Raw genomic sequence first — 25755 nt, 5'->3', positions numbered from 1 at the left:
GTCGGAAATTCAACTATTTATTTTATTTATATGTATAATAAAATAAACATATAGCTAGAATTCACTGAAAGTCAAGTATTTCATACATATAAATATATATTTATATGAAATATATATGAAATACTCGAGTTGGTGAATTATACTCCTCCCCTTTTAACCACGCCCCCCGCCCCAAACACGCCCCCCATCCACGCCTCCGCCCCACCCCCGACCCCGCCCCCCACCACCCTAAATCGGAGGTCTCAAGGTTGGCAAGTATGGGTACCACTGTATGTATATTTTTGCCTTGTGTATATCATACTACGATTCCCTGGAAAGGGATCCATAAAGTCTCATTATGATGAGTTGTAATTCAAGTGTACCTCCTGTGGGGGATTCTGGACTTGGGGTGAGTAACTCCAAGGCTGTCTCTGTGGACGCATTTCTCTTGTGCTCCTGCACGCATCAACAGAGAAAAAAATGTATGTTGCGTCTTTGCGGTTTCTCGGTCGTCACGTAATAGTCACTCACCGCCTGCGACTCGCCCGTGTTCAGTTTGGCCACCTGTCTGCGGAGCCGCTGGCACTCTCTGTACTTTTCCTTGTAGTGCTCGGCGGCCATGTGGAGGCGGAGCTTCAGCTCCTCCACTTCCCTATGCAGCTCGGCCTCTGCCTCCGACACGATGGCCTCGCCGCTGGTTTCCACACCCTGGAACAAGGCAATGTGTCACATACAGTTACGGGGTAGGGGGTATTCCCAGTGAAGACTCCAAGTGTGATTGTGTGAATATATATATATATATATTATATATATATATATATATATATATATATATATATATTATATATATACTGTATATATGTGTGTGTATAAATGTGTGTGTGTGTATATATATATATATGTGTGTGTGTGTATAAATGTATATATACATGTGTGTATATATATATGTATATGTGTGTGTATATATATATGTGTGTGTGTATATTTATATATGTATATATATATGTATATATGTTACAAAAAATAAATTATATATATATATTAGGGCTGCGAACCTTTGGGTGTCCCACGATTGGATTCAATATCGATTCTTGGGGTCACGATTGGATTCAAAATCTTTTTTTTTTTTTTTTCAATTCAACACGATTTTTTTTCCTGATTTAAAAGGATTCTCTATTCATTTAATACATAGGATTTCAGCAGGATCTACCCCAGTCTGCTGACATGCAAGCAGAGTAGTAGATTTTTGTAAAAAGCTTTCATAATTGTAAAGTACAATGTTTTATCAACTTATTGCAATAATATAAATTTGTTTTTACTATTAAACAAACCAAAAATATGACTTATTTTATCTTTGTGAAAACATTGGACACAGTGTGTTGCCAAGCTTATGAGATGCGATGCAAGTGTAAGCCACTGTAACACTATTGTTTTTTTGTTTTTTTTTGTAAATGTCTAATGATAATGTCAATGAGGGATTTTTAATCACTGCTATGCTGAAATTATAACTAATATTGATACTGTTGTTGATAATATACATTTTTGTTTCACTACTTTAGGTTTGTTCTGTGTCGTGTTTGTGTCTTCTCTCAATTGCTCTGTTCTTTTGCAGTTCTAAGTGTTGCTGGGTCAGGTTTGGTTTTGGAATTGGATTGCATTGTTATGGTATTGCTGTGTATTGTTATGTTGGATTGATAAAAAAAAAAAAAAAAAATTCCCGGTCAGGTTACAACGTTCCAGCCAAAAGAGTCAGTGTTTTATTTCACCTCCACTGTAGTCTACTTAGACAGGTTTACGATTAAATATGTAATTGGGGCCCGAAATCAGGTATAATTCTTACTTACTGAATATTTGTACGTGCTATCATATTGTAATCAAGCTAGCATTAGCGAATATGCTAAAACGTTTACGAGGGTCTGTGTTAGTATTATTAACTTACAATGGCATTCTTTTTAAACTGTTTCAGTTTTGTAAATTCACCAAAACGTCACTGTGTAGTTATTGAGTCTGTTTAGCTTATTGGAGGGCTAGTCCATGACAATGACTTCTGTTTTGTTTTATCAGCTGTTTTACTGCCGTGTTATAGGCACCGTTTGGAAACAATTAAGGTGTGTATATCTACAAAATATTTCTGTGTTAACAATTCATTTCACAATGTATATATCTGCGACTTACTAGTCTAACAAATTAGATTAGATAGATAGTACTTTATTTATTCCGTCAGGAGAGTTCCTTCAGGAAAATTACAATTTTCAGCACAATCCCATTCAAGATCAGACAAACATTACAGGGAGACAGAACAGGGGAAAACGATGTTTCCCCTAAAACTTAGTGGGTACGACTTATGTACCGGTGCATTCTGTGGTCCGGAAAATACAGTACTTTTCTTTGTAAAAAAAAAAAAAAAAAAAAATTCATACTTTGCATCAACAACGTAACACTTTCACTTCTCACTAGGTAAAACAAAATGGCCTTCTCTGTCCGCAATCCCAAAGGTGAATTGTAGAATCAATGCTCTATTGATCATTAATTTTTATTGTGGTCCTAACGTCCAAGTCAACATAGTCAGTATTGATTACAGTAACTCAGGTCAGCTGTTCTGGAACCCGACACTCCACAGTTTCCTGACTCCCATCTTAATGTAAGTCAACTCAGACTTCAAGTTTGAATTCCGAGTTTGTTCAACCTCCTACCTGGAATACCGCTTAGTTCGTCTTTGCTATACTAACAAATAGGGTTGTGAACGATAAACCGATGCGACCAAGTATTCGATTCAACAAGTGAGCGATTAGGCTGCATCGGTAGCAGACTCCTCAATCGATGCAAATAATCCATGAATTCCTAGCTGTATCGGTTATAGAGTCATGGATCGGTTATCGTGATCGGTTATCGGTTATCGCGAGACTTTGCATGGGTTGGCTAGATTACAGCGCCAGCGTCACTAAAACAACGCGAGAGCTGAAGCTACTCGCCAAACGCGGTAGCCGCCTAGCTGGTAATAGCAGGAGTGATAAACAAGGGACAACACGGAAAATGAAGGAGGAGGAGAACAAAAGCGTCAGTCTGACCGAAGGTGATAATGGACCGAGAAAGATTTTCAACGCATCAGGGAGACAGAAATCCAAAGTGTTGAAAGTTTTTGGGTTTTATAAGAAGGAAGGGAAGCTCGACAGAAGCCATGCTATTTATAAATTGTGTTGAGCATCGTTGACGTACACTGACAGCACTACAAATCTCGACCAGCATGCAAAGAGGAAACACGGCCAAGAGTACGGTGAGTTAAAACCCCGTGCCACATTTTGAGATGTGTTATAGGTGTGTAACTTGTTTACATTGTAATGTTGCACCTTTGTTACCTACCTCTAGTGTTCAAAACACTATATGCTCAGGTTGAAATATTGAATCTTTGTTACCTACCTCTAGTGTTCAAAACTATGCTCAGGCTGAAATATTGTTGTTACTATTCTGTGCTACTTTTACCTCTGGAGTTCCCATCATACAATTCAGCCAGACTTGTTTTGGTCCATGTCTAAAAATAAATACATTAACATGTGATTTTGTTGTTCTGTTATTTTTCCAGTGCCATAAAGCCACAATGCTAGGGGATTCGGAATCTTGAATATTAACCGTCAAATCGAATCGTATCGTTCATAATCGAATCGAATCAGTCTGTAATAAAAGGATATTGTTTTTGAATCGAATCGTAACCTGTGTATCTAGATGCATATCGAATCGTTTATCAGAGATAGATGTGCAACCCTACTAACAAACAACATACTCAAGACACTGCTTGGGTGAATTGATGTGGAAATAACGAAAGTGTAATAAATGAAGTTGGTTGCTGACCACTTCTTTGTGCGCAGTGCTCCTCATGCGGTCCAACTGGCTCTCCATGCGTTGACACTCGGCCTGAGCGTCGGCCAGGCTGGCGCGGAGCTTGTCGACTTCTAAGCGGGCGTGGTACAGCTCCGTCATAGAGTGGTCTCGGGAGCTGGCCGAGTCGCGGAGCTCCGAGACCAGCAAGGACGCCTGCTGCCGGGACGCGGCGAGCTGCTCCTCGGCCTGACGGAGCTGCTCACGCACACGCGCCAGTTCAGCCTAGAGGATTTAGTACGTTTTGTGTTGTTTCGTTATCTTCGCCTTTGCTGGAACATCAATAAATGAATACCTTATCAGCTTGGAGTGTCATCAGCTCTTTCTCCAGACTGTCCCGCTGAGCCACATAACACCTGAGCCTCTCCAGCTCCTCTTGGAACTGAGCGATGGTCACCTCTCGGTTCAGCTCCACCGCCTTCAGCATCTGCAGCTCGGCACTCAGCTTGGTGTTCTCCAGCTCTGTGTTGCGCATGTGGGCCTGCACACACGTGCAAAGGTCAGGAGAACGGTTCTTTGCAGGTCCACAAGTGAATTTGGATCACCTTGTAGAGGTCCTGCTCATCCTTCTCTGTCTTCAGCTGGAGCTTCATGCTGTCGCGTTCTGCTGCCAGCTTCTTCAGACGGTCACGCATACTTGAACGCAAAAGAGAAGATCACACAACTTATTGTGAACATGAAAACAATAATATCTTAGAATTACAACCCTGTTTTCCAATGAAGGATTCATGCGTCTGGAAGGCACTGAGGAAAGTTCCCTGCAACAGTTCCTCACCCGAATGAGAGGAGGATGGATGGTCACATGCCCTCTTACTCACCAGTCCAGCTCAGTCTCCTTCTGCAGGCTTCTCTGAGTGACTCCCAGCAGGTCCCCCTCCAGCTGGCGGACTCGATCCGCGGCCTCCGTCAGCCTCCTCCTCACCTCCTCCCGCTCCTCGGACAGGGACTGTGAGGAGCGCAGCAGCTCCTGAGGACATGGATGGGAGATACAGCCCAATTGTGACAAATATATTTAGGACATGAATCAGCAGCAGCATCAAAATTGGTGCTAGGACAGTAAATGATAATAAGAAATTAGGGCTGGGCGATATGGACGAAAAAGTATATCTCGATATATTTTTACTTAAACTCGATATTCAATGTATATCTCGGTATATTTTTCAGTGAAAGTATACATATAAAGATATTCAGTCAAATTGAAGTGAATGACAACTCTACTGTGAACAGTCAGTGGCACTTTTATTAGTTGGCCTAATAATAATGAGCTTATTAATTAGCTTTTATTAGTCAAGATGGGTATCAACAGCAGAGAAAAGAAACTGTTTAAGTAGTACAGAATTACATAACATAAATAAAATGAAAAATATTCTTTCTACGTAAAAAAAAATAACATAACTGTGCAAATACTACAAAATGTATCAAACTCAGATAAAAATACATAAATACAATTTTAAAATATTCTTTCGACGCAAAAAAAATAACATAACTGTGTAAATAATACAAAATGTATTAAACTCAGATAAAAATACATTTGCAGGCAGTCAGGCACTTTGTGATTTCCCTTCCTGGGTCGATGACTCGCCCTATCTTGCCTCTGATTGGTCTGTCCCTAACCACTCGTGACTCATCATAGTAAACAACCAACCAATCATGGATGTTCTTATACTTGCAAGAACGTCTTGGAAGGAGGAAGGGGAGGGGTTTAGTAGCCCATGGAAGGAGAGTGGGGGAGAACAAGGAACACAACAAAAAGGTGGCGTTTGGTAATTTTAACGTGAAATAAATTATATCCATATTACGACATTTTCTTCAATCGTATCTCGTTTAAAAATGTCTTAATACAACTTAAAAACTTGATATATATCTCCCGGCTCTATAAGAAATAATACAATTAACAGCAGGTCTTACAATCCACGCCTGGTCAAAAAACGTTGCCATTTACACCTGTGGCTGTAGGCAAACTCCTTTACATTACATAACAAGGCAGTAGCTGCATTTATTTTGAAATGTTTGCATGTGTTACACTTGCCGTACTCCTATCTACATATGAGCTCCTGTGTGGTATTATATGCTGACTCAGCAGTTTGCTCCCTTACGGTGTCACTACTGTGGTGAAAAAAATGCTCGTTAACTACATCCACTTATTTATTTTGAGATTTACTTCTGCCCGAATGCAGCTGAGATAGGTTGCAGCACCCCCCACGACCCGAAAGGGACAAGCGGTAGAAAATGAAAATGTTAAACACATTATACTACACCTGGTCTGCCAAAGGATAAGAAGACGGAGCAACAGGGGGATCAATGTTGCCAACTTGGCCACTTTCTCGTTATATTTAGCGAGAAATAAGAGTCCTCGGAAACTCCTTTTCAAAAAAGCAACAAATCTAATTGAGACTAAGGACAAGCGATATGGCCTAAAATCTATATTGCAGCATCCTGCAGTAAGGATATATATCAACATTTGTATGTCAATGAAAATATAACCATTTCAAAACTGGCTACAAAGCCTCCTAATATAGCTGTTGATGTGTGCAGTAATGTATGGTGTCATTTCTGGCAGTATTATTTTCTCAAAAGTATTGTAATCTACGTGTAGTGTTACAGTAGTTACTGGGGAAGTATCACTCATATCAATGCTGATACTGATACGGCCATTGTTCAAGATCGTGGGTGTCAAATTTGGCCCGCTGTGTATTTTCATTTGGCCCTTGAGGCAATATCAAATTAACATTAGAGCTGGCCCGCCGGTATTATACAGCGGCGGTGTCGCTCTTACACCGCATTCACCACTAATACTCATACTTGCTAAACCACCCCGCCCATTTTCCAAGGAGACTCCCAAATTTCAGTGCCCCTCACGAAAATCACAGGGGGCAACCATTCTACCAAATTTCTCCCGATTCCCACCTGGACAATAATATTGGGGGCGTGCCTTAAAGACACTGCCTCAAGCGTCCTCTAAAACCTTTCGTCACGTCCGCTTTTCCTACCTAGAAACAGTGTGCCGGCCTAGTCACATGATATATGTGGCTTTTACACACACACACGCTAATATAATGCAAGTTTGGTCAACAGCCATACAGGTCACACTGAGGGTGGCCGTATAAACAACTTTAAGACTGTTACAAACATGCGCCACATAAATGTGAACCAACACTAAAGGAGAATGACAAGCACATTTCGGGAGAACATCCGCACTATAACACAACATAAACACAACAGAACAAAGACACAGAACCCCTTGCAGTACTACCTCTTCCTGGACGCTACAATATAAACATTTATTATTAGCCTGTGGGAAAAGTTTATTTTTACATTTACCTGAGAAGGCTGCAAATAGAAAAGAGGCATTCAATTTCTATTTAAATTTGATTTGATATGCCATTGCTATTTTTTAATTATTAGTATTATTTGAAACTCGATTTTGCATGTCACTATAAAGTTATATAAGTCTCGCTTGTTCAATATTCAATGCAAAACTTGTTTGGGTCCCTATTAAAAGGTTAATTTGTTCAACCTTGGCCCGCGGCTTTGTTCGGTTTAAAATTTTGGCCCACTCTGTATCTGAGTTCGACACCCCTGTTCAAGATCATTGAATTATTAAATTTTTGATCTCAATTATAATCAGACAAAAACACAGGGCAGTTGATTGTGTCATTTCTGGCTGTATTATTTTGTCAAACCTATTGTAATGTACGTGTAGTGTTACAGTAGTTACTGGGGAAGTATCGGTCATATCAATGCTGATACTGATACGGCCATTGTTCAAGATCATTGAATTATTTAATTTTTTTTTATCTCAATTATAATCAGACAAAAACACAGGATGGCAGTGTAACAATATAAATTAAATTGCTCTTGAAGCCCTCCTGTGTCCAGGAACCAATTGGTGTGTTTGTCAACAATAAGCAGAGGTGGGTAGAGTAGCCAGAAATTGTACTCAAGTAAGAGTACTGTTACTTTAGAGATTTATTACTCAAGTAAAAGTAAGGAGTAGTCACCAACAATTAGTCAATTAGTTAATAAAAAAAACAAAACAACAAATTGGAATGATGGAACAGAGAAAAAATTCTAATTTGATAATGAAAAACAAAAGACAAATAAATGGGTGGACGAATCCTCCTGACTAGCTGCAATTGAATAATAAAAAATATAAATGATGAATAATTTGATGATGAAAAAAAGATAAAGCATAATTTTAATAAATGATATGCAATTAACTTTTCTTAATAGTGTTTTATAATATTATCCATCCTTCTTTTTATTCATCCAATCTTTTTTTTTCTTTTTCATTATCCAATTGAAATTTTTTCTCTTCAATTATTCCAATTTGTTGTACTTATTGGTACTTTTTTAAATTTTTTCTTAACTAATTGACTATTTGTTGGTCAGACCGAGGAGAGCTGATTGGTCAACACTCACAATGATTAATTATTCATGTTCCTATTCCCACCCATCCCAGCCAGGTATTACCGATGGTCCACTTACCAACTTTAGCCTCAGCACACAGGAGGAGCTAACCCCCGATGTTACCCTTAGACTTTTGGACTATAGACTATTTGTTATTATTATTACCCATACTTACCTTTTTAACCTTAAGTTAATTAACCAGCTACCACTTAGCTTTACTTTGTGTGGGGGATGTGATACACCCCACATTGTCCGGCGTCCCCACTCCTGCATTCTTTGACTTGGCAAGCCGATCGACCTGACTGGGATTGAACCCAGGACCCTTTGATTGGGAGTTAGCTGTTTAACCATTCAGCTATTCTTGGTCTTCATATAGACAGATTTCGGGCCCTAATGACATATTCAATTGATAACCTGTCTCAGTAAACTATGATACAAAACAATAGCTTTCCTAGTTACCAATCAATTTGCCTGGGATTTGAACCCAGTGCCCTTTGATTGGGAACTAGCAGCTTTAACCATTGAGCGATCCTTGGTCTTCTTTAAATAAGATTTCGGGCCCCAATGAAATATTTAATCGCGAACCTGTCTCAGTGAGCTATAATATAAAACATTTACACTTGCTGCTGGAGTTTTCAGCGTTACCAGTGAACCTGGCAGGGATTTGATCCTTGCACTCTTTGACTGTGAGCTAGCTACTGTAACCACTCAGCTATCCTTAGTCTTCTTGGAGGAAGATTTCGGGCCCCAATAACATATTTAATTGAGTACCTGTCTCACTACTGAAAAAGAAACACTGAGTCCTTACTGAGATTTGAACCCAGTTCCCCTTGCTTGATGGTCAACAGTGTTAACCACTCAGCTGTCCTGGGTCTTATTAGGCTGTGAATTCGGGGCCCTAATGAAAAATGTAATCAAGGACTTCTTTCTCCCTCATTTGACCAAAACTAATGGAGAGGAAGTACTAGCAGACATTCCATGCAGTGTAGACCGACATAAATCCCACCCAAAGTTAAATTGCTCTCACTACTGAAGTTTGGACAAGTGTAGCCTACCTTGGCAATACATGCCACTACATTGGAGACTCGAATATGAAGTCAATCTCCCTTACCACCATGCCACTAGAGGAAAGACATTCAGCATCCAACATTGCAGAATGGTTGGAATAGGTAGTAGCCAGGTTTGAAATTTCCCTTAGCAAAATTATTGCAATTGTGCAGGACAATGGTGCACTTTATAAAAAAAAAAAAAAACATTTTTGTAACACTTGCCTTGTTTTATTTGGCAAGTCGAAAGGACATGGTGCCAGTATGCTGTTTTTTTAAATAATGTATTGGAAATGTTAGAAATGTAGTTTGTCTCATTTATCCAATTATTACTCGATTAATCGAAGTAATAATCCACAGATTAATCGATTATCAAATTAATCGTTAGTTGCAGCCCCAATATATATATGTGTATATATGTGTATATATATATATATATATATATATATATATATATATATATATATATGTATACAGAGGTGGGTAGAGTAGCCAGAAATTGTACTCAAGTAAGAGTACTGTTACTTTAGAGATTTATTACTCAAGTAAAAGTAAGGAGTAGTCATCCAAATATTTACTTGAGTAAAAGTAAAAAGTATGTTGTGAAAAAACTACTCAAGTACTGAGTAACTGATGAGTAACCTGTTCGTTTAATAATTACGGCAACTAATAATGCACAAAAACATAAAAATAGCAATGAGCAAATTCATAGCCAGGAATATCTCTTAAGCAACTAAAAAAATAATATCTATTAAATAATAATACATTAAAATAAAAAAATTAAGGCAAATTGAGCCACAATAATTTAACAGCACCATAGGCTCAGTAGGCATTTATTGATTGATTTGTTGAAACTTGTATTAGTAGATTGCACAGTACAGTACATATTCCCTATAATTGACCACTAAATGGTAACACACCAATAAGTTTTTCAACGTTAATCAATTACTTAATAAATTACCAAGTTGAGGTGATCTACCTCATATATACATACACACACATATCATATATATATATATATATATATATATATATATATATATATATATATATAATTTATAGTTTTTTATTTTGCCGTTTTTGTTGAAATGTTAAAGGTGTTTTAACGAATATACTAGCATGTTTGACATATAGATTCCTATCTTTCATGAAGACAAGAATATAAGTTGGTGTATTACCTGATTCTGATGACTTGCATTGATTGGAATTTTCAAATGGAGGAGAAAAAAAGTTCCTCTTTTCTGTCTAATACCACATGAAAGTCATTGGTTTTTGGCATCTTATTTGTCCAGCTTCCATATTCGTTTTTATACACTTAACAAGAAATACGTTGGCGGCAAACTCCGTAACTTGCTCGCTTGTTTGCGCTGGCTTTCGGAGACTCTTATTTTGTTAGCGCAGGGGCGATGGAGCGGCGCTTTTATTGTGAAGACAGGAACTGTGCGATCAGTCTTTAGGCTTGTGACGGGAAGTACGGTTGAAATAAAAAGTGTCTTTTTTCCTTTACACTTTTAATTGATTGATTGAAACTTTTATTAGTAGATTGCACAGTACAGTACATATTCTGCACAGTTGACCACTAAATGGTAACACCCCAATAGGTTTTTCAACTTTTTTAGGTCGGATTCGACGTGTGATGGTCACGTGACCACCTGGTTTTGTTTGATTGGTCCAACGTCACCAGTGACTGCATTTGATTGGTGAAACGCAGGCATGCGTAGTTCCTACTTTGAATGCGTGTCTGACAAAATCAAAACAAACAAAACGTGCATTAACAGATCGATAAAAAAAAAGTAGCGAGTAACGAGCTGATTGTAGATAAATGGAGCGGAGTAAAAGTAGCGTTTCTTCTTTATAAATATACTCAAGTAAAAGTAAAAGTATGTTGCATAAAAACTACTCTTAGAAGTACAATTTATCCCAAAAGTTACTCAAGTAGATGTAACGGAGTAAATGTAGCGCGTTACTACCCACCTCTGACAATAAGGCAAAAATATTTTTTGATAATAAATAAGTAGTGTCGACCATATACGGGTGAAAGTCAAAAAATTTGAATGATTGTGATGATCCGTGGTCCAAATCATGTTTTTGTTTTGTTCTGTTAGTTTAAGACTCCATTAGTTCCTGTTTATGTGCACCCTTGTTTTTTTTAGTTACCATGGCGACTTAAGATTTTTACCTGCCTCTGGTGTTCGGGACACGCACCTGTTTCCAATCAAGAGACATGATTCAAGCCCACCTTTGCCAGTCAGTCGTGCTGACGTCAATATTGGTTTCATGCCACAGTTTCATGTTGTGCTATGCCATAGTTACGTTAGTTGTTTCATGCAATGTTAAGTCTTGTTTGTTCTATGTCCATAGTTCATGCTAAGTGTTAGCGTCTATGTTTCCTGCATTTAGTTTTTTGGTTCTTTAGCCACTCGTGCGAAAAACAAGCTTTCCTTTTGTTTTAGTTCCTGTCTTTTGTGATGTGTAGGATTAACTAATTAATAAATATGTTCCTACCTTCAAGTCCTGTCCGTAATAGTCCGTTTGCATCCTGGGAGAACAAACCTCGCAGCAAGCTGAGTGATAATGATTATTGTAAGAAGCACAGTTTATTTGCTGCCATGGAGGCGATGATTACTGACTTAGAAGTGGCTTTGCTCTGTGGAAGGACATCAACTGCTAGCAATTGCGTTGAGGACGCGTCTGTTTGCTTGTCGCTGTCATATTTGCTGGACACATCTTCAATGTGTCATCAACATGCTTTATCACGCTATAACCTCAGTATTAAAAGCTCTTTCGTAGGCCTAATGTATATCATTTGTATTGTACATCGTGCAACTCTAGTGGAGAGTTTGAAATTAAAGCACATATTGCTCTTCTCAACGAGCAGCAGGTGCTGTTATGAGCCTCTCTCTTGTCTAAACTCACTATTTGTAGTTTTAAATATAGATTTTTATTTGCTTTACAAGTTTTTTTACTCCTTATGTGCAAGTGTGCCATTATATATTTTGAAAGAGCTATTTATTCTGTGTTTCACCTGCTCAGCCTTCTTTCACACCTTAATCGCCCATGGACCATTCAAGTGGCTTTTCTAGGCCGGGGATGAACTATATTTGTACGTGTGATTGCTGGAGCATTTTGAGAGAAAGTTATGTTCTAGTTCGACATGAATAGCAGCAGCGGTATGTTGCAAGGGAATGCAGGAAGAACATATGTCAAGTGGCTCGTACTGTGTGACAGATGATGTAATGTCAGTTTTTCTTCACGTGGTGCGCCCTCTGAGGAAGTGACTTGTTTGAACCTGTGGCTAATCAGTACCAAAGGACAGTAAATCAAGCGTGGCTAATATCGCTTTTCACAGAACAACATCTTTGCACAGCCTCCAGTCTATTGCCAGCACACACACACACACACACACACACACACACACACACACACACACACACCCAGATACTTCTGCACTTTTTAAGGACATGTGGGGACGGTGGCGCCTCAAGAGGACATGCGCACAGTGAAAGCCCCAAGGCCACGTCTCTCTAGGGCTTGTGAACATCATTGGATGATTTCTTTATGGCAGCTGGTTGGGAAGCACTTTAGCAGTACATAAAGACCTTATAAAAAGTACCGTCATAAAATTAGCAGCTGCAAAAAATGTACTAAGGTTCTCATGTAAAACTCATAAAGGATATTTTCATCAGGCGTGACAACTTTCGTAACAGAAGTCGCATACACAAGTGATATAGGGACATACACACCGTCAGGGCAGCTGAATTAAAAAGCAATGAGCATGTTTTTCCCTGTAATTTATGGCCATTTTTACCCATTGTAAAAATAAAAAAATAAAAGAGTAAAGAGAAAGTCTAACTCAAAGAATCCTGCTCTGACTTTGGGCCCGCAACGGCGAGGGCCACTAGAGGGCGATAGCACACAAGTATCAAAGTTGATAACATGATGAACGTCATACGCCTGTTAGACAATTAGCAGTTAATAAACAATAGTAATAATTTCACTACTTCTACCAATAGGTACTCTCCACATTTTGAATCTCAGTCTTTACCGATTTGAAAAAAAAACTACATTTAAAAAAATCATGAGTTTTAGTAATACATCCATCCATCCATTTTCTGCCGCTTATTCCCTTTTGGGGTCGCGGGGGCCGCTGGCGCCTATCTCAGCTACAATCGGGCGGAAGGCGGGGTACACCCTGGACAAGTCGCTACCTCATCGCAGGGCCAACACAGATAGACAGACAACATTCACACTCACATTCAAACACTATTATTCACATATTAAATCTCTACCCAGGAGAAAAAAAACAAATATAAAAATTAGTAGTTCTACTGATAACTGTTATTTACATTTTGAATATCATTCTTTACCCAGTAGAAAAAAAAACACATCCAAAAATCACTAGTTCTGCTAATAAATATTCTCTACATTTTAAATCGCAGTCTTTAACCGTTAGTAAAATTCATAAGTTTTACTAATAAATAATTCACTTTTTGAATATCTACCCAGTAGAAAAAAACTGATTAAAAAAATCACTAGTCATACTGATAAACATTCAACACATTTTAAATCTCATTCTTTACTCAGTAAAAAATAAATCAGTAGTTCAACTACCCATGATAACGTTTCTCCATATTGTAAACCTTATTAGTAGAAAATAACTTAGAAAAATTACAATTTCTACTAATAAATATTCCCCACATTTTAAATCTTATCGAGTAGAAAGAACAAAATAAAAAAAAATTACCATTTTTATTAAAAACTTGCTTTTACATCTTAAATTATTATGCAGTGCAAAAAATTGTTTAAAAACATAAATATCCACCACATTTTTAATCTCAGTTTTTACCCAGTATAATTTTTCTTAAAGAATTCACTAGTCAAAATATTTTCAAAATTTTAATTCTTATTTAAAAAAACTCACTAGTTATATTAATATTCTCTACATTTTAAATCCAATTATATACCCAGTACAAAAGTAACAAATACATCTTTACCCAATAGAAAAATATTAATAAAAGAAAATCCCTAGTTTTACTAAAATGTTCCTAATATTTAAAGCATTTACTAGTTTTACTAATATTCAATATATTTTAAATCTCAGTCTTTACCCAGTAGGAAAACAATATATATATTAAAAGATTTATTTAGTTCTACTAATATTCTCTATAATCTCAGTCTTTACAAAGTAGAAAAATAAAAATAAAAAGAATCACTAGTTCTACATTTTAAATCTCAGTCTTTACACAGTAGAAGAAAAAAAAGTACATCTAAAAAAATCACTAGTTCTCCTAATATTCTCTACATTTTAAATTTCAGTAAATACCTTGTGGAAAAAAACTACATTAAAAAATCACTAGCGGCAGAAATGGATGGATGGATAGTTCTACTAGTATTCTCTACATTTTAAATCTGTCTTTACCCAGTCAATGAAAACTACATTAAAAAAAATAGTTTTACCAATAAATATTCTCCACATTTAAAATCCCAGTCTTTACCCAATAGAAAAACTGAAAAAATGAATAGTTTTTCCAATAACTTTTATCTACATTTTAAATATCAATATTTACCCCGTAGAAAAAAACTAAATAAAAAAATCACTACTTCTACTAATAAACAAACATTCAACATATTTTAAATCTCATTCTTTACCTAGTAGAACATAAATCACTAGTTCAACTACCAATATTAACTTTTCTCCATATTGAAACAATTATTTACACAATAGATGAATACTTGATCAAATAAAACATTTTAATTATTCTCCACATTTTAAATTTTACCCAGTAAAAAAGACATACAAATACATTATTAATTCTACTAATAAGTTTCTTTAAAACTTAAATTACATTTTTTATGCAGTACAAAAATAATCCAAAAAAATAACAAGTTCTAAAAAAAATTCTCCACATTTTTGGATCTCAATTTTACCCAGTAGAAAAAAAATGTTTAAAGAATTCACTAGTTCTACTATTAGTCTCTACATTTTAAATCTCAGTCTTTACCCAGTAGAAAAAAACTACATTAAAAACTCACAAGTTCTACCATTAAATATTCTCCACATTTTAAATCTTTACCCAAAAGAAAAAAAACATAAAAAAGTAATAGTTATTCTAATAACTTTTATCTACATTTTAAATATCATTATGTACCCAGTATAAAAACTAAATACAATAAATCACTAGTTATACTAACAAACATTCAAAACATCTTAAATCTCATTCTTTACTCAGTAGAAAATACATCACTGGTTAAACTACCCGTAATACCCTTTCTCCCTATTTTAAACCAAATTTTTTACAAAGTAGAGAAAACACGATTAAAAAAAAAAATCACAATTTCTACTAATATTCTCCACATTTTAAATATCCCCCAGTAAAAAAATAAATAAATAAAAACAAAGTACTAGTAAAACTAATAACTTTTCTTTATATCTTAAATTTATTTTTTTAGGCAGTGCAAAGAAATAATAAAGATAACCAGTTCTAATAAATATTCTCCACATTTTTGAATCTCGGTTTTTACCTAGTAAAAAAACCCCTAAATTTAAAGATTTCACTAGTTGTACTATTTTCTACATTTTAAATCTCAGTCTTTACCCAATAGAAAAAAAAAAAAAAACTATTTTTACTAATATTCTCCACATTTTAAATATAAGTATTTACCCAGTAGAAAAAAACCCTAATAGTTACCCAATAAAAAAAATATATAAAAGAAAAACACTAGTTTCACTAATATTCTCCACATTTTAAGTCAGTCCTTACTTAGCAAAAAAACCTAAATATAAAATATCCAATAAATATTATAATATTTTATAAATTTGATAAAATGTTTCCCCTACTTTCAACACCTGTTTTGATATCTTTTTTTTTTTTTTTTACAGTACACATGAGATCTTTGTTATGTTTTAAATCAGTTACTTTTTTCTTTGACCTGCATTAAATATTTTAGCACATTTTCCACCTTGGCTCTTGATCATAGCTTGAACCGAAGGTAAAACTGACACATCCATCCATCCATTTTCTACTACTTGTCCCTCTCGGGGCCGCAGGGGGTGCTTGAGCCTAGCCCAGCTGCACTGGGGCGGAAGACGGCGTACACCCTGGATAAGTAACTGACATACAGAAGGAAATGAATAGTCAGAAAGCTGTTGCGTGACTGAGAGGTGTTTGTCCCTTGCTCTGGGCAGGGCTTGTTTTTTAGGCAGGCGGGTTAGTGGACTACCCTCCTCTCATTCCACACAGCGCCTAAAAGTGTTTGTAGGGGGGTGCCATAACGAGTGTGCGTGCGTGCGCATTACAGGAGGCCAGCGGTGTAGGACCCGGTTGCGTGTTTGACGTCATGTTTGTTCACTCTGTGGTTGCGATGGCATCGGCCCTGACGCCAGATGCCCGGGAAAACAGGAGTCGCAATTTCGTTCTGACCCACTGAGTCAGCTCGTTAAAGCAGGGGAGACAAAGACTGGCGTGCACGCGCACACACACATAAAGTTAAACAGTCGCACACACACATGCTGCAGCTGCTTGTGTGTCTCTTAGCATGGATGCAGATTTATTAAAGCAGATCCTTTGAAGCACTCAGACCTGTGATCAGTGGTGAGGAACCGACTCCAGCTGCATGTGTCTGTCTATGTACACACTCACACACCTGAAAGCACACCTTCCATCTAACTTGTGGAGTGTTATGTCTGCGTTCTCCAGTGTCCAACCTGGTTGTGTGTGCGCAGCAGGCAGCATGTCTCCCTTTCCTGCTCTCGCTCCCGGGCCAGTCGCTTCTGCTCGTCCTGCAGCTGCTGTTTTTCCTCCTGGAGGACCCCCATGGCTTCAAGCAGCTCCCTGCGCTCCTGCTGGGCCTCCTCCACACGCTGCCGAGCAGGAAGCGGCGCAGGAAATTAGCGAGATGCAACACATGTGGACTGTATGGTTGACTGTGTGATTGCGTGATGTCTACCTCCAGCAGGCCGGTCTTGGTGGTGACCACCAGTATATCCGAGTTGCTGTCGTCCTCTGTGACGGTCAGCAGCTCGTCAGTGGGCGTTGCTGACCTGAACTGGAAGGGAGTGCTGGCCCCTCTGATGTCGCCAGCATGAGTGACGTAGCAGAACTGGTAGAACTCCCCGTCGGACTTGGGAACATAGTAACCTATTAAGACAAAAGAAGGGATCTATTGTGTTCATCAACAGATAGCATATCTTGCTAGACTACACAGTGTTCATACTTAATCTTCCTTTCAACCCAAACCAATAAAAATTAAAATAGAACATTATTGTCGCAAAAACTATGTCATTTTAGTCGTAGCATCTTCTTCCTTCCATTTTTGTTTTTGTTTGCCTTGCAACCCAAACCAATAAAAAAGAAAATAGAAGCGTTATTGTCAAAAAAACTATGTCATTCCGGTGGTAGCATCTTCTTCCTTCCATTTTTTTTTTTGCCTTGCACTTTGTAGACGGTCCCTGCACACTTGTTACTATCAATTATGAATAATTCCAAGTTCAATTCTGTCCATACTTTGACCACATTTTGCCCTTATGAATACTTTATTTATCCACAGGGATCAATAAAGTACTTTCTATTCTAATCTATTCTATTCTATTATTTCAAATAGCTTGCCTGCTTCTCCGAGATGGACGGGTTAAGTGTGGCTTCAAATCCCATTTACTGATTGGCGACACACCACAGTATGCTCTCATTTTTTCACTCACCATTCCCAGCCTAGTAAAAACAGTTTGCAGTGTTCGTGCGTGTGTGTGTGTGTGTGTGTGTTTGTGGCTGTGTGTGTACGTGTGGTTCCAGAGGTGCTTAGGGTCCCAGGCCGACATTTGCGGTTACGTTTTCTTATTAAAAAGTACTGCTTTTTGCTTTATGTGTCATAAAATTGAGGGGTTACTTTGGAAAAGGTTTAAATCAGTGTGTGTGTGCGTTCGACTTGGGTACCTTGAAACACCACCGTCCTGTGCACACTACTTCCTGGTTCATAGTTTTCAGGCATAGGAGACCACAGGAAGGTGTAGTAATCTCTGGCTGTACTCCAGCCCACCTGAGGACACACCACATGCAAGAAAATGTAAGAAAAATACGCAACCATTCATACATGGTATGTACAGGCCAATCTTCAAATCATTGGTCAATGTCATTAAGATTCATGCAATAATCACCAAGTAATTGTGGAAAATTAACAAAAAAGGATCACATCTGGATCAGCACCAAAATATTTGATTTACACTTTGTGGAATTTGGTCTTTTCTGAATGATCTGCGTGAAAATAAAAAAAAAAACAGCAAGGAAAACATCACCTCTGTCAAGACAAAGGAAATATAGGTCAATAGCATTAATATTAATGAAACAATAAATAAATCATCCCAAATAAATAAATAAAAAATCATATCTGGATCAGCGCCAATTTTTTTTATTTCAAACTCTTGTGGATACTAGTCTTCTCTGAATAATCGTATTCCAAATAAATCAATAACAAGGAAAGTAACCATCATCTCTGCAAACACAATCAGGGAAAGATTGGTCAATGTTATCAATATTCGTGCAATAATCACCATGTAATTGTGAAAAAACACCCAAAAAAAGATCAAATCTGTATCAGCACCAACATTTTTTTTACACTTTTAATGGAAATGAATTTAGTCTTTTCTGAATACTCTTCATGCAAATAAACAAACTGCAAATAAACTAATCAGCACCTTTGCCAACACAATGAGGAAAAGATTGGTCAATAAAAATATTAATTCAATAATGACCAACTAATTGTGGAAAATCAACCAAAAAAAGATCAAATATGTATTAGCACCAACTATTTTTTACACATTGGTGGAAAATAGCTCAGTCTTTCATGAATAATCTGTTCCACACAGCAAAAAAAACCCATCACCTCTGCCAAAACAATCAGGGAAAGATTAGTCAATGTCATCAAGATTCATGCATGAATCCCCAAGAAATTGTGGGAAAGCACCCAAAAGAAGCTAAGAAAAAAAAAGAAAAAAAAAATCAAATCTGTATCAACACCAAAAATATTTCAAACATTTTTGTGAAAATTACCTGTCTTTTCTGCACAATGTGCTCTAAAAACAGCAAAAGAACACATCACCTCTGCTAACACAATGAGGAAAATATTGATCAATTTCATTAAGATTCATGCAATGTGGAAAATGTCTAAAAAAGTTAAAACAATTAAATAAAATAAAAAAGATCAAACCTAGGTCAGCACCCATAATTGTTTTTGTTACACTTTAGTGGTAATTAGTTCAGTTTTTTATGAATAATCTGTTCCACACAGCAAAAAAGCATCACTTCTGCCAAAATTAATCAGGGAAAGATTGGTCAATGTCACCAAGATTCATGCATGAATCACAAAAACATTGTGAGAAATCACCCGAAAGAAGCTAAAACAAAAAAGTAAAAAAATAAAATTAAATCTTTATCAACACCAAAAAATATTTTCAAAATTTTTGTGGTAATTACCCTCGTCTTTTCTGCACAATGTGCTCTAAAAACAGCAACAGAACACATCACGTCTGCCAACACAATGAGGAAAATATTGGTCAATGTCATTAAGATTCATGCAATAATCACAGAGTTGTTGTGGGAAACGTCCAAAAAAGCTAAAAAAAAAAAAAAAAAAAAAAAGAAAAAGAAAAAAAAAAGATCAAACCTAGATCAGCACCCATAATTGTTTTTGTTACACTTTAGCGGTAATTAGTTCATTTTTTTGTTGTTGCATAATCTGCATAGAAACAACCCGCAACGAAAACATCACCACAATGAGGGTAAGAATGGAAACATGTAAACCCACATACCTAAAAAACCTATTGCAGCAAAAAAAAGAGGGGCAGCTAGAGTAAGAGGGAGCAGCTATGTTTGCAGTTGTGTGTATGTGTGTGTGTGTGTGTGTGTAAAATGCTTGCGATCAACCGCACTATGGGGAAAAAATGTAGCAGGGGGATAAGGAAAAGAAAGGTGCAAATTTGACAGAAAATGGCAAGGGGTGATGTAAGTGAATACACTTCATGTTGCCGAGTGGCAGATGATGAAATTTGTGAACTTCATAACTTGGATCCTGCGTCGTAAATCTGTCACCCCAAAATGGCACACTCTCTCCATGGCTGCGCTGCACGCACACTTCATTTCGACATGTGCCATGCATGCTTCTGCCATTACACAGCTGCACTTCCATTGTAGCCCAATCAGCCATTACACGGGACGTGTATTACAGTTGGGTGGTATGCAGCAAGTTAGGATGCATGCACGCAACTGAAATATGACAACCATGTTTAGCTGTACACTAAATTAGGGACATGCCACTGCAATGGTACTGCAATTCACAGTGGTGATGCCAGTTTACACTGGAAATATCCTTTCTTTTTCATCAACTTTTGCACAAACTTCAATTTATGAATATTGAAATTGTAGGCTGACCAAAAAGAGGAACTAATATCCCTATAAATATACTGTATTATAGACTGCATATAGTATTTACATTAGTTTGGATGTTCTGATCAGGGTTTTATGCTGTCGATTCTGACCATCCATGAGTGAGATCAGCTAATAACGATGACGTGTTAACTGTACATATTTCAGTTCATTGATGGTGTGTGTTATTGACAGTTTAACAATATCTAGTTCGTTATTCTCTGTAATTGCATAAAATTATTTGAGCAAAACACAGTGAATAGTACACAATAATTAAACAAAAATCAGAAACTATTATCTAGTAGTCCTTTAAAACTTTCATATAATACTTGTTCAATTCCTGATATTAACTGCGTTCTTTCTCTACACTACTTAAACTTTACTGAGCACACAATTATTTGCGTTGTTACAAGCTCGCTTAACGGCTAGCTTAGCTATTTGTGTGCCTGCTTTTGGCTTGCTTTCGGTATGTAACACATTTAGCCTTGTCCTCCAGTGATAATGCTACATGACAATGATACCAGGGCTGGGCGATATATTGATATACGCGATATATGGCGGGTTTGTTTCTGTGCGATATAGAAAATTACTATATCGTGATATTCGAGTATACGTTCTCACGCAGTTGCTTTTAGTTGCGGGCATTACACTACAGGCTCTTCCAGCTCCTTCTTGTGTCTCCTTCTCACAGACTGTAAGCGCACCTTCTTATATACGTCTCATACTGTCACGTCATATGTCACATACGTATACGCCCCTGCGGAGCAGAGAAGTAGCAGCATGGGTATCATTAGCTGAGATGCTAGAAAAGCCGTGCGAGTGGTAATACGAGAGAAAGAAGGTGCGAGTCTGGTAACAAATGAAAGAAAAAATAATTCCCAAGAAAAACAGCAGGGGGTCCATTGTCTGGCGGTGGTTCGGCTTCAAGTGGGAATATGTCGAATAGACAACTTTAATTTGTTAAGTGTGGGGCACAAGCGTTGCTATCAAAAGTAGCATTACTGCTAATATGTCGCGTCATTTGAAAAGTCACCTGCTAATAACTGTTTCATAAATACAGTTTTGGTCAATTGACTTAGGTGGGAGGTCCTTCTCTGCATGAAAGTTTAAAATTAGCATATATTAATGCAGTATGAACAAGAACGTATTAATGTAGACACAGACTCATACTGCAGTGATTATATGCATCAAGTGTTCATTCAAGGCTAAGGTAAAATACCGAGATATATATCGTACATCGCGATATGGCCTAAAAATTTCAAGATATTAAAAAAAGGCCATATCGCCCAGCCCTAAATCGTAAGAAATGCAGTTTATTTTCCGCAATGGAGGTTAATTATTATGAACTTTACACTGTGCATGGGGACACACAAATTAGCTGCTGGCTTGTTAGCTGGGAGACTACAAATAAATAAAGTGTCAGCCACAAAGGATCTGCGTTTGTGATCGGCATTGAAAAGGCATTAATCGGCAAAGGCGATCACGTACTTTTTCATGAAAATTGTTCAATATTGATTGGTGGTCGATTGATCAGATTTAGGCTTTATTACCAAATTAGACAAACAACAAACTAACGGTGATGGAAAAAAAATAAGGCCAGGCAGCAATAAATCCAAACAACAACTTCGACTATAAAAATGTCAGATCGGCCAACCACATTGCCAAAAACAGTATGTCAATCCAGGAAATTACACAGCAGCAGAACTACTTCTGCTAACAATCGATTATTATTTGTCAGCGAGCTCAACGACAACTGGACATTCTTTCTGCCTACTGGCGGCGATCAGGTCCGAGGCCCAGAGCTGCCTCCCGCCAGCTCAGCTTGTCCGCTCACGTGTGTTTGCACAACAGCAAAGGAGACATAAATAATTTTACTGATTGCAGAGGGAAGTTGACTGACGGCCGGTTGGGTACGCTGTGGCATTCCAACACAGCAGTGATGTTATAATGTAATCACAGGCACGGCGGCTATCAATCATTCCGCCGAGGTGTGAGGGGACAGCGCGATGACACCTAAATTACACACTTGCACAACGGGTTTCTCCCTGCTCAAACAACAAACATGCCACAACCAAAAGTATCCACAGGGCTTTTTCAGGCAGATGCTCACAGCACCACACTCAAACTAATGCAAGAGTTTAATACAGATATATGACACTGTTTTTATGGGTTAACAGAAACAAAGGTGGTTCCTTGTTAGTGTACACGTCCGGTGTTTACAATCAAAACACAGGAGCAAGCAAGCTTGCTCCTGAGGACATGCTATGAGCGCGTTCAGCCACTAGGAGGCGTTGGTGCACAACCCAATTAAAGTTGGCGTGTGCAGTGAGTCACCCAGTTAGCTTCTACTTCCACTAAAGCAGGTTAATGGCAAGTCACTGACTCATCTACGCTTCGGTAAACAACAACAATGCCTCTCATGTCATCTTTTGGAAATTAAATGCCATCTATATTTAAATTACAGAGGAGAGCAAGCATGGTAATAATAGCTTAAACAAACCTGATAAACCTGCAGTCATAGATTTTTATGGTGTGGAGTTTACACCCTTCCTTAGACTTTACACTGGAAATGGGTGATACGGCCTAAAATCTATATTGCAATATTTTATTTGGTATATAATTGAGAATTAAAAAAAACATTTCAAAATGGGTTACAAACGCTCCTAATTTGGCTGCTGATATATGGAGTAACATTTTTTTTTTACATTTTATTTTAAATATATTATATGCTTCATTCATGTAAACTGTGTTGATTATCATTATTTATTCATGTATTTGTCATTGTGCTAAAGATTGAAAAAAGAAGTGAATATTTGTGTAACAAATTACTGTGTTCCACACAGAAAAGGGGTAGGATTAAATACTCTAAACCAGTGGTCCACAACCACCGTGCCCGATTGGTACCGGGCCGCAGAATAATTTTTTATTCATTTTTATTTAAAAAAAAGGAAAAAAAATAAATAAAAATATATATATATATATATATTTTTTTATTTTTTTTATTTTTTTTTTTATTTTTTATTTTTTTATTAAATCAACATAAAAAACACAATATACACTTACAATTAGTGCACCAACCACAAAAACCTCCCTTTTTTATGACAAAAAGTCCCTTTTTCATGACAAAGAAAAATGAAAAAAAAAAAAATAATAAAAGGATTCCCCCCCACCCGGGCCGCGGGACAAATTATTAAGCGTTGACTGGTCCGTGGATACAAAAAGGTTGGGGACCACTGCTCTAAGCTGTGCATATTACTTCTTTTTGGACATGTTAGAATGTGAAACTATAAACATGTGATATAAACACTGGAACATTATAAATGTACGAAACATATCATTATATTGTTATGTTTCTTTACATTACTCTTTTTGTTGTTGTTTTTTTCTCTTTTTTGTTATTAAACATGTCGACAATAGATACTTACTGACAATATTGCATCATTCCCGTTTGTCAAAACTGTTATTAATTTACTTGATACTTTCCTGGTTTCTTTCTGTTGTAACATGAATCCAGCTACACTTCTGTTATAATGTAATAAGCACTTATTCTTAGTTGTTTGATACTCCAAATTTGAGCATCAATCCAATACCAAGTAGCTACAGGGGCTGTCTCGGTCATATCAATGCTGATACTGACACTTTTCAAATCATTAAATTATTCAATTTTTGATAACAATTATAATCAGACAAAACACAGGTTAACATAATGTCCTACTATTGGCTGTGATTTAAATAATATGGTTTTTGCCCGCCTTCCGCCCGATTGTAGCTGAGATAGGCGCCAGCGCCCCCCGCGACCCCAAAAGGGAATAAGCGGTAGAAAATGGATGGATGGATGGGTTTTTGCCCTCCTGTGTCCTGGGACTTGATCCCTGAGTTTGTAAATAATATCAAAAACAACAAAATATTTTGTGATAGTAATAAATATCGATCCAACAGCTGTATTATCAACCTTGTACTAATACTGCTTACTCGACTCACCGTTGAAATTTGCATCAATCCACCCACCTTTGTTTACATTCAAGAGCTCTAGGTTGTGGTTAGTGGTTAGCTTATCGTCTGACAGTGTGACATGTAGCATGTCTAGCATCTTCCAGTGATAAGGGATACTTTTAAGAAATGTAGTTTATTTGCCGCAACAGAGAATTGCTGACTTATATGACTTATGAGTGACTTTGCACTGTGGTGATACGTTCCCTGCTGGCAAGGATACTACAGTGCGTTTAAGACGCATCCGTTCACTTGCCGCTGTCAAATTTGCGAGACACAGCTAAAATGTGTCATCAGCATGCAATATAACAATGATATTAAAACCTTATCATCAGTCAAATTAATATATTTTTCATCCTACTATGTACTAATAACAGAGTTACACTCAACTTGCTTAATAAGTGTTACAACACAGACATCTTGTATACATGTGTGATAAGATTGCACCAAGAAAAATTCCTAGTTTGTAAACCCATTCCCAAACAATGGCAATAAAAACGTTTCTGATTCTGATAACTCAGCAACAGACATCGGATGCATATCCTCACCATCCAAGGAGTTTAATTGGCACAGATTACAACCATCGCATTTTCCCAATGTACCTCCATCAACTTTTTTCCTCTATAATTGAACCGGCGGATTTTTAAGTGAATTTCCTAAAACAACGATAAAATGCTTGTGTTTCCGATTTTATAGAGCAGTTCAGTTTACCATACTGTACTTCGCATTTCCTGTTAATTGGAAGGCTTGATAAAAGAGCAAAGGAGAGGGTTATTGCATACATGCGTAAGGGAAGGTTTTCCTAATAGGAATCAGAAGGGGTTCATAAACGTTTGTGGATCCCCGGTGCGATGCACCATTTACAACAACACCAAAGCTTGCAGTAAAGCTTCAGCGTGTAGTGAGGAGCTGAGCCAATGGAGTCAAAGCAGATGTTAATGGGCCAACTTGAAAGCCAAACCTCTAAGGTAGCACAATGTCGTCATAACAAGACAGCAAAGTTGCGCAAAGTTTTATGGTTCCATGCAGCTTTTTATTTGGTT

General features: G+C 37.3%; 1 protein-coding gene across 4 annotated transcripts in view; it reads right to left on the bottom strand.

Moving 5' to 3' along the window:
* tax1bp1a (Tax1 (human T-cell leukemia virus type I) binding protein 1a) overlaps nt 1-25755 on the bottom strand; it is a 58609-nt gene that overhangs the window by 19621 nt on the left and 13233 nt on the right. For 3 of the 4 annotated variants that reach the window (XM_061882455.1, XM_061882456.1, XM_061882457.1), the window contains exons 3-11: nt 18239-18341; nt 17256-17446; nt 17014-17169; nt 4671-4819; nt 4398-4488; nt 4148-4333; nt 3826-4077; nt 511-687; nt 363-435 (exon numbers count right to left, since the gene is read on the bottom strand). In XM_061882455.1, coding sequence (XP_061738439.1) covers nt 363-435; nt 511-687; nt 3826-4077; nt 4148-4333; nt 4398-4488; nt 4671-4819; nt 17014-17169; nt 17256-17446; nt 18239-18341 — 1378 coding nt within the window. Of the gene's footprint in view, nt 1-362; nt 436-510; nt 688-3825; nt 4078-4147; nt 4334-4397; nt 4489-4670; nt 4820-17013; nt 17170-17255; nt 17447-18238; nt 18342-19774; nt 19828-25755 lie in introns of all 4 variants that reach the window. The other variant, XM_061882458.1, reaches the window with a different exon arrangement.

Source organism: Nerophis ophidion, linkage group LG21 (assembly GCF_033978795.1).
Source record: "Nerophis ophidion isolate RoL-2023_Sa linkage group LG21, RoL_Noph_v1.0, whole genome shotgun sequence".
Lineage (NCBI taxonomy): Eukaryota > Metazoa > Chordata > Actinopteri > Syngnathiformes > Syngnathidae > Nerophis > Nerophis ophidion.
This window is presented reverse-complemented; position numbering and strand designations above follow the sequence as displayed.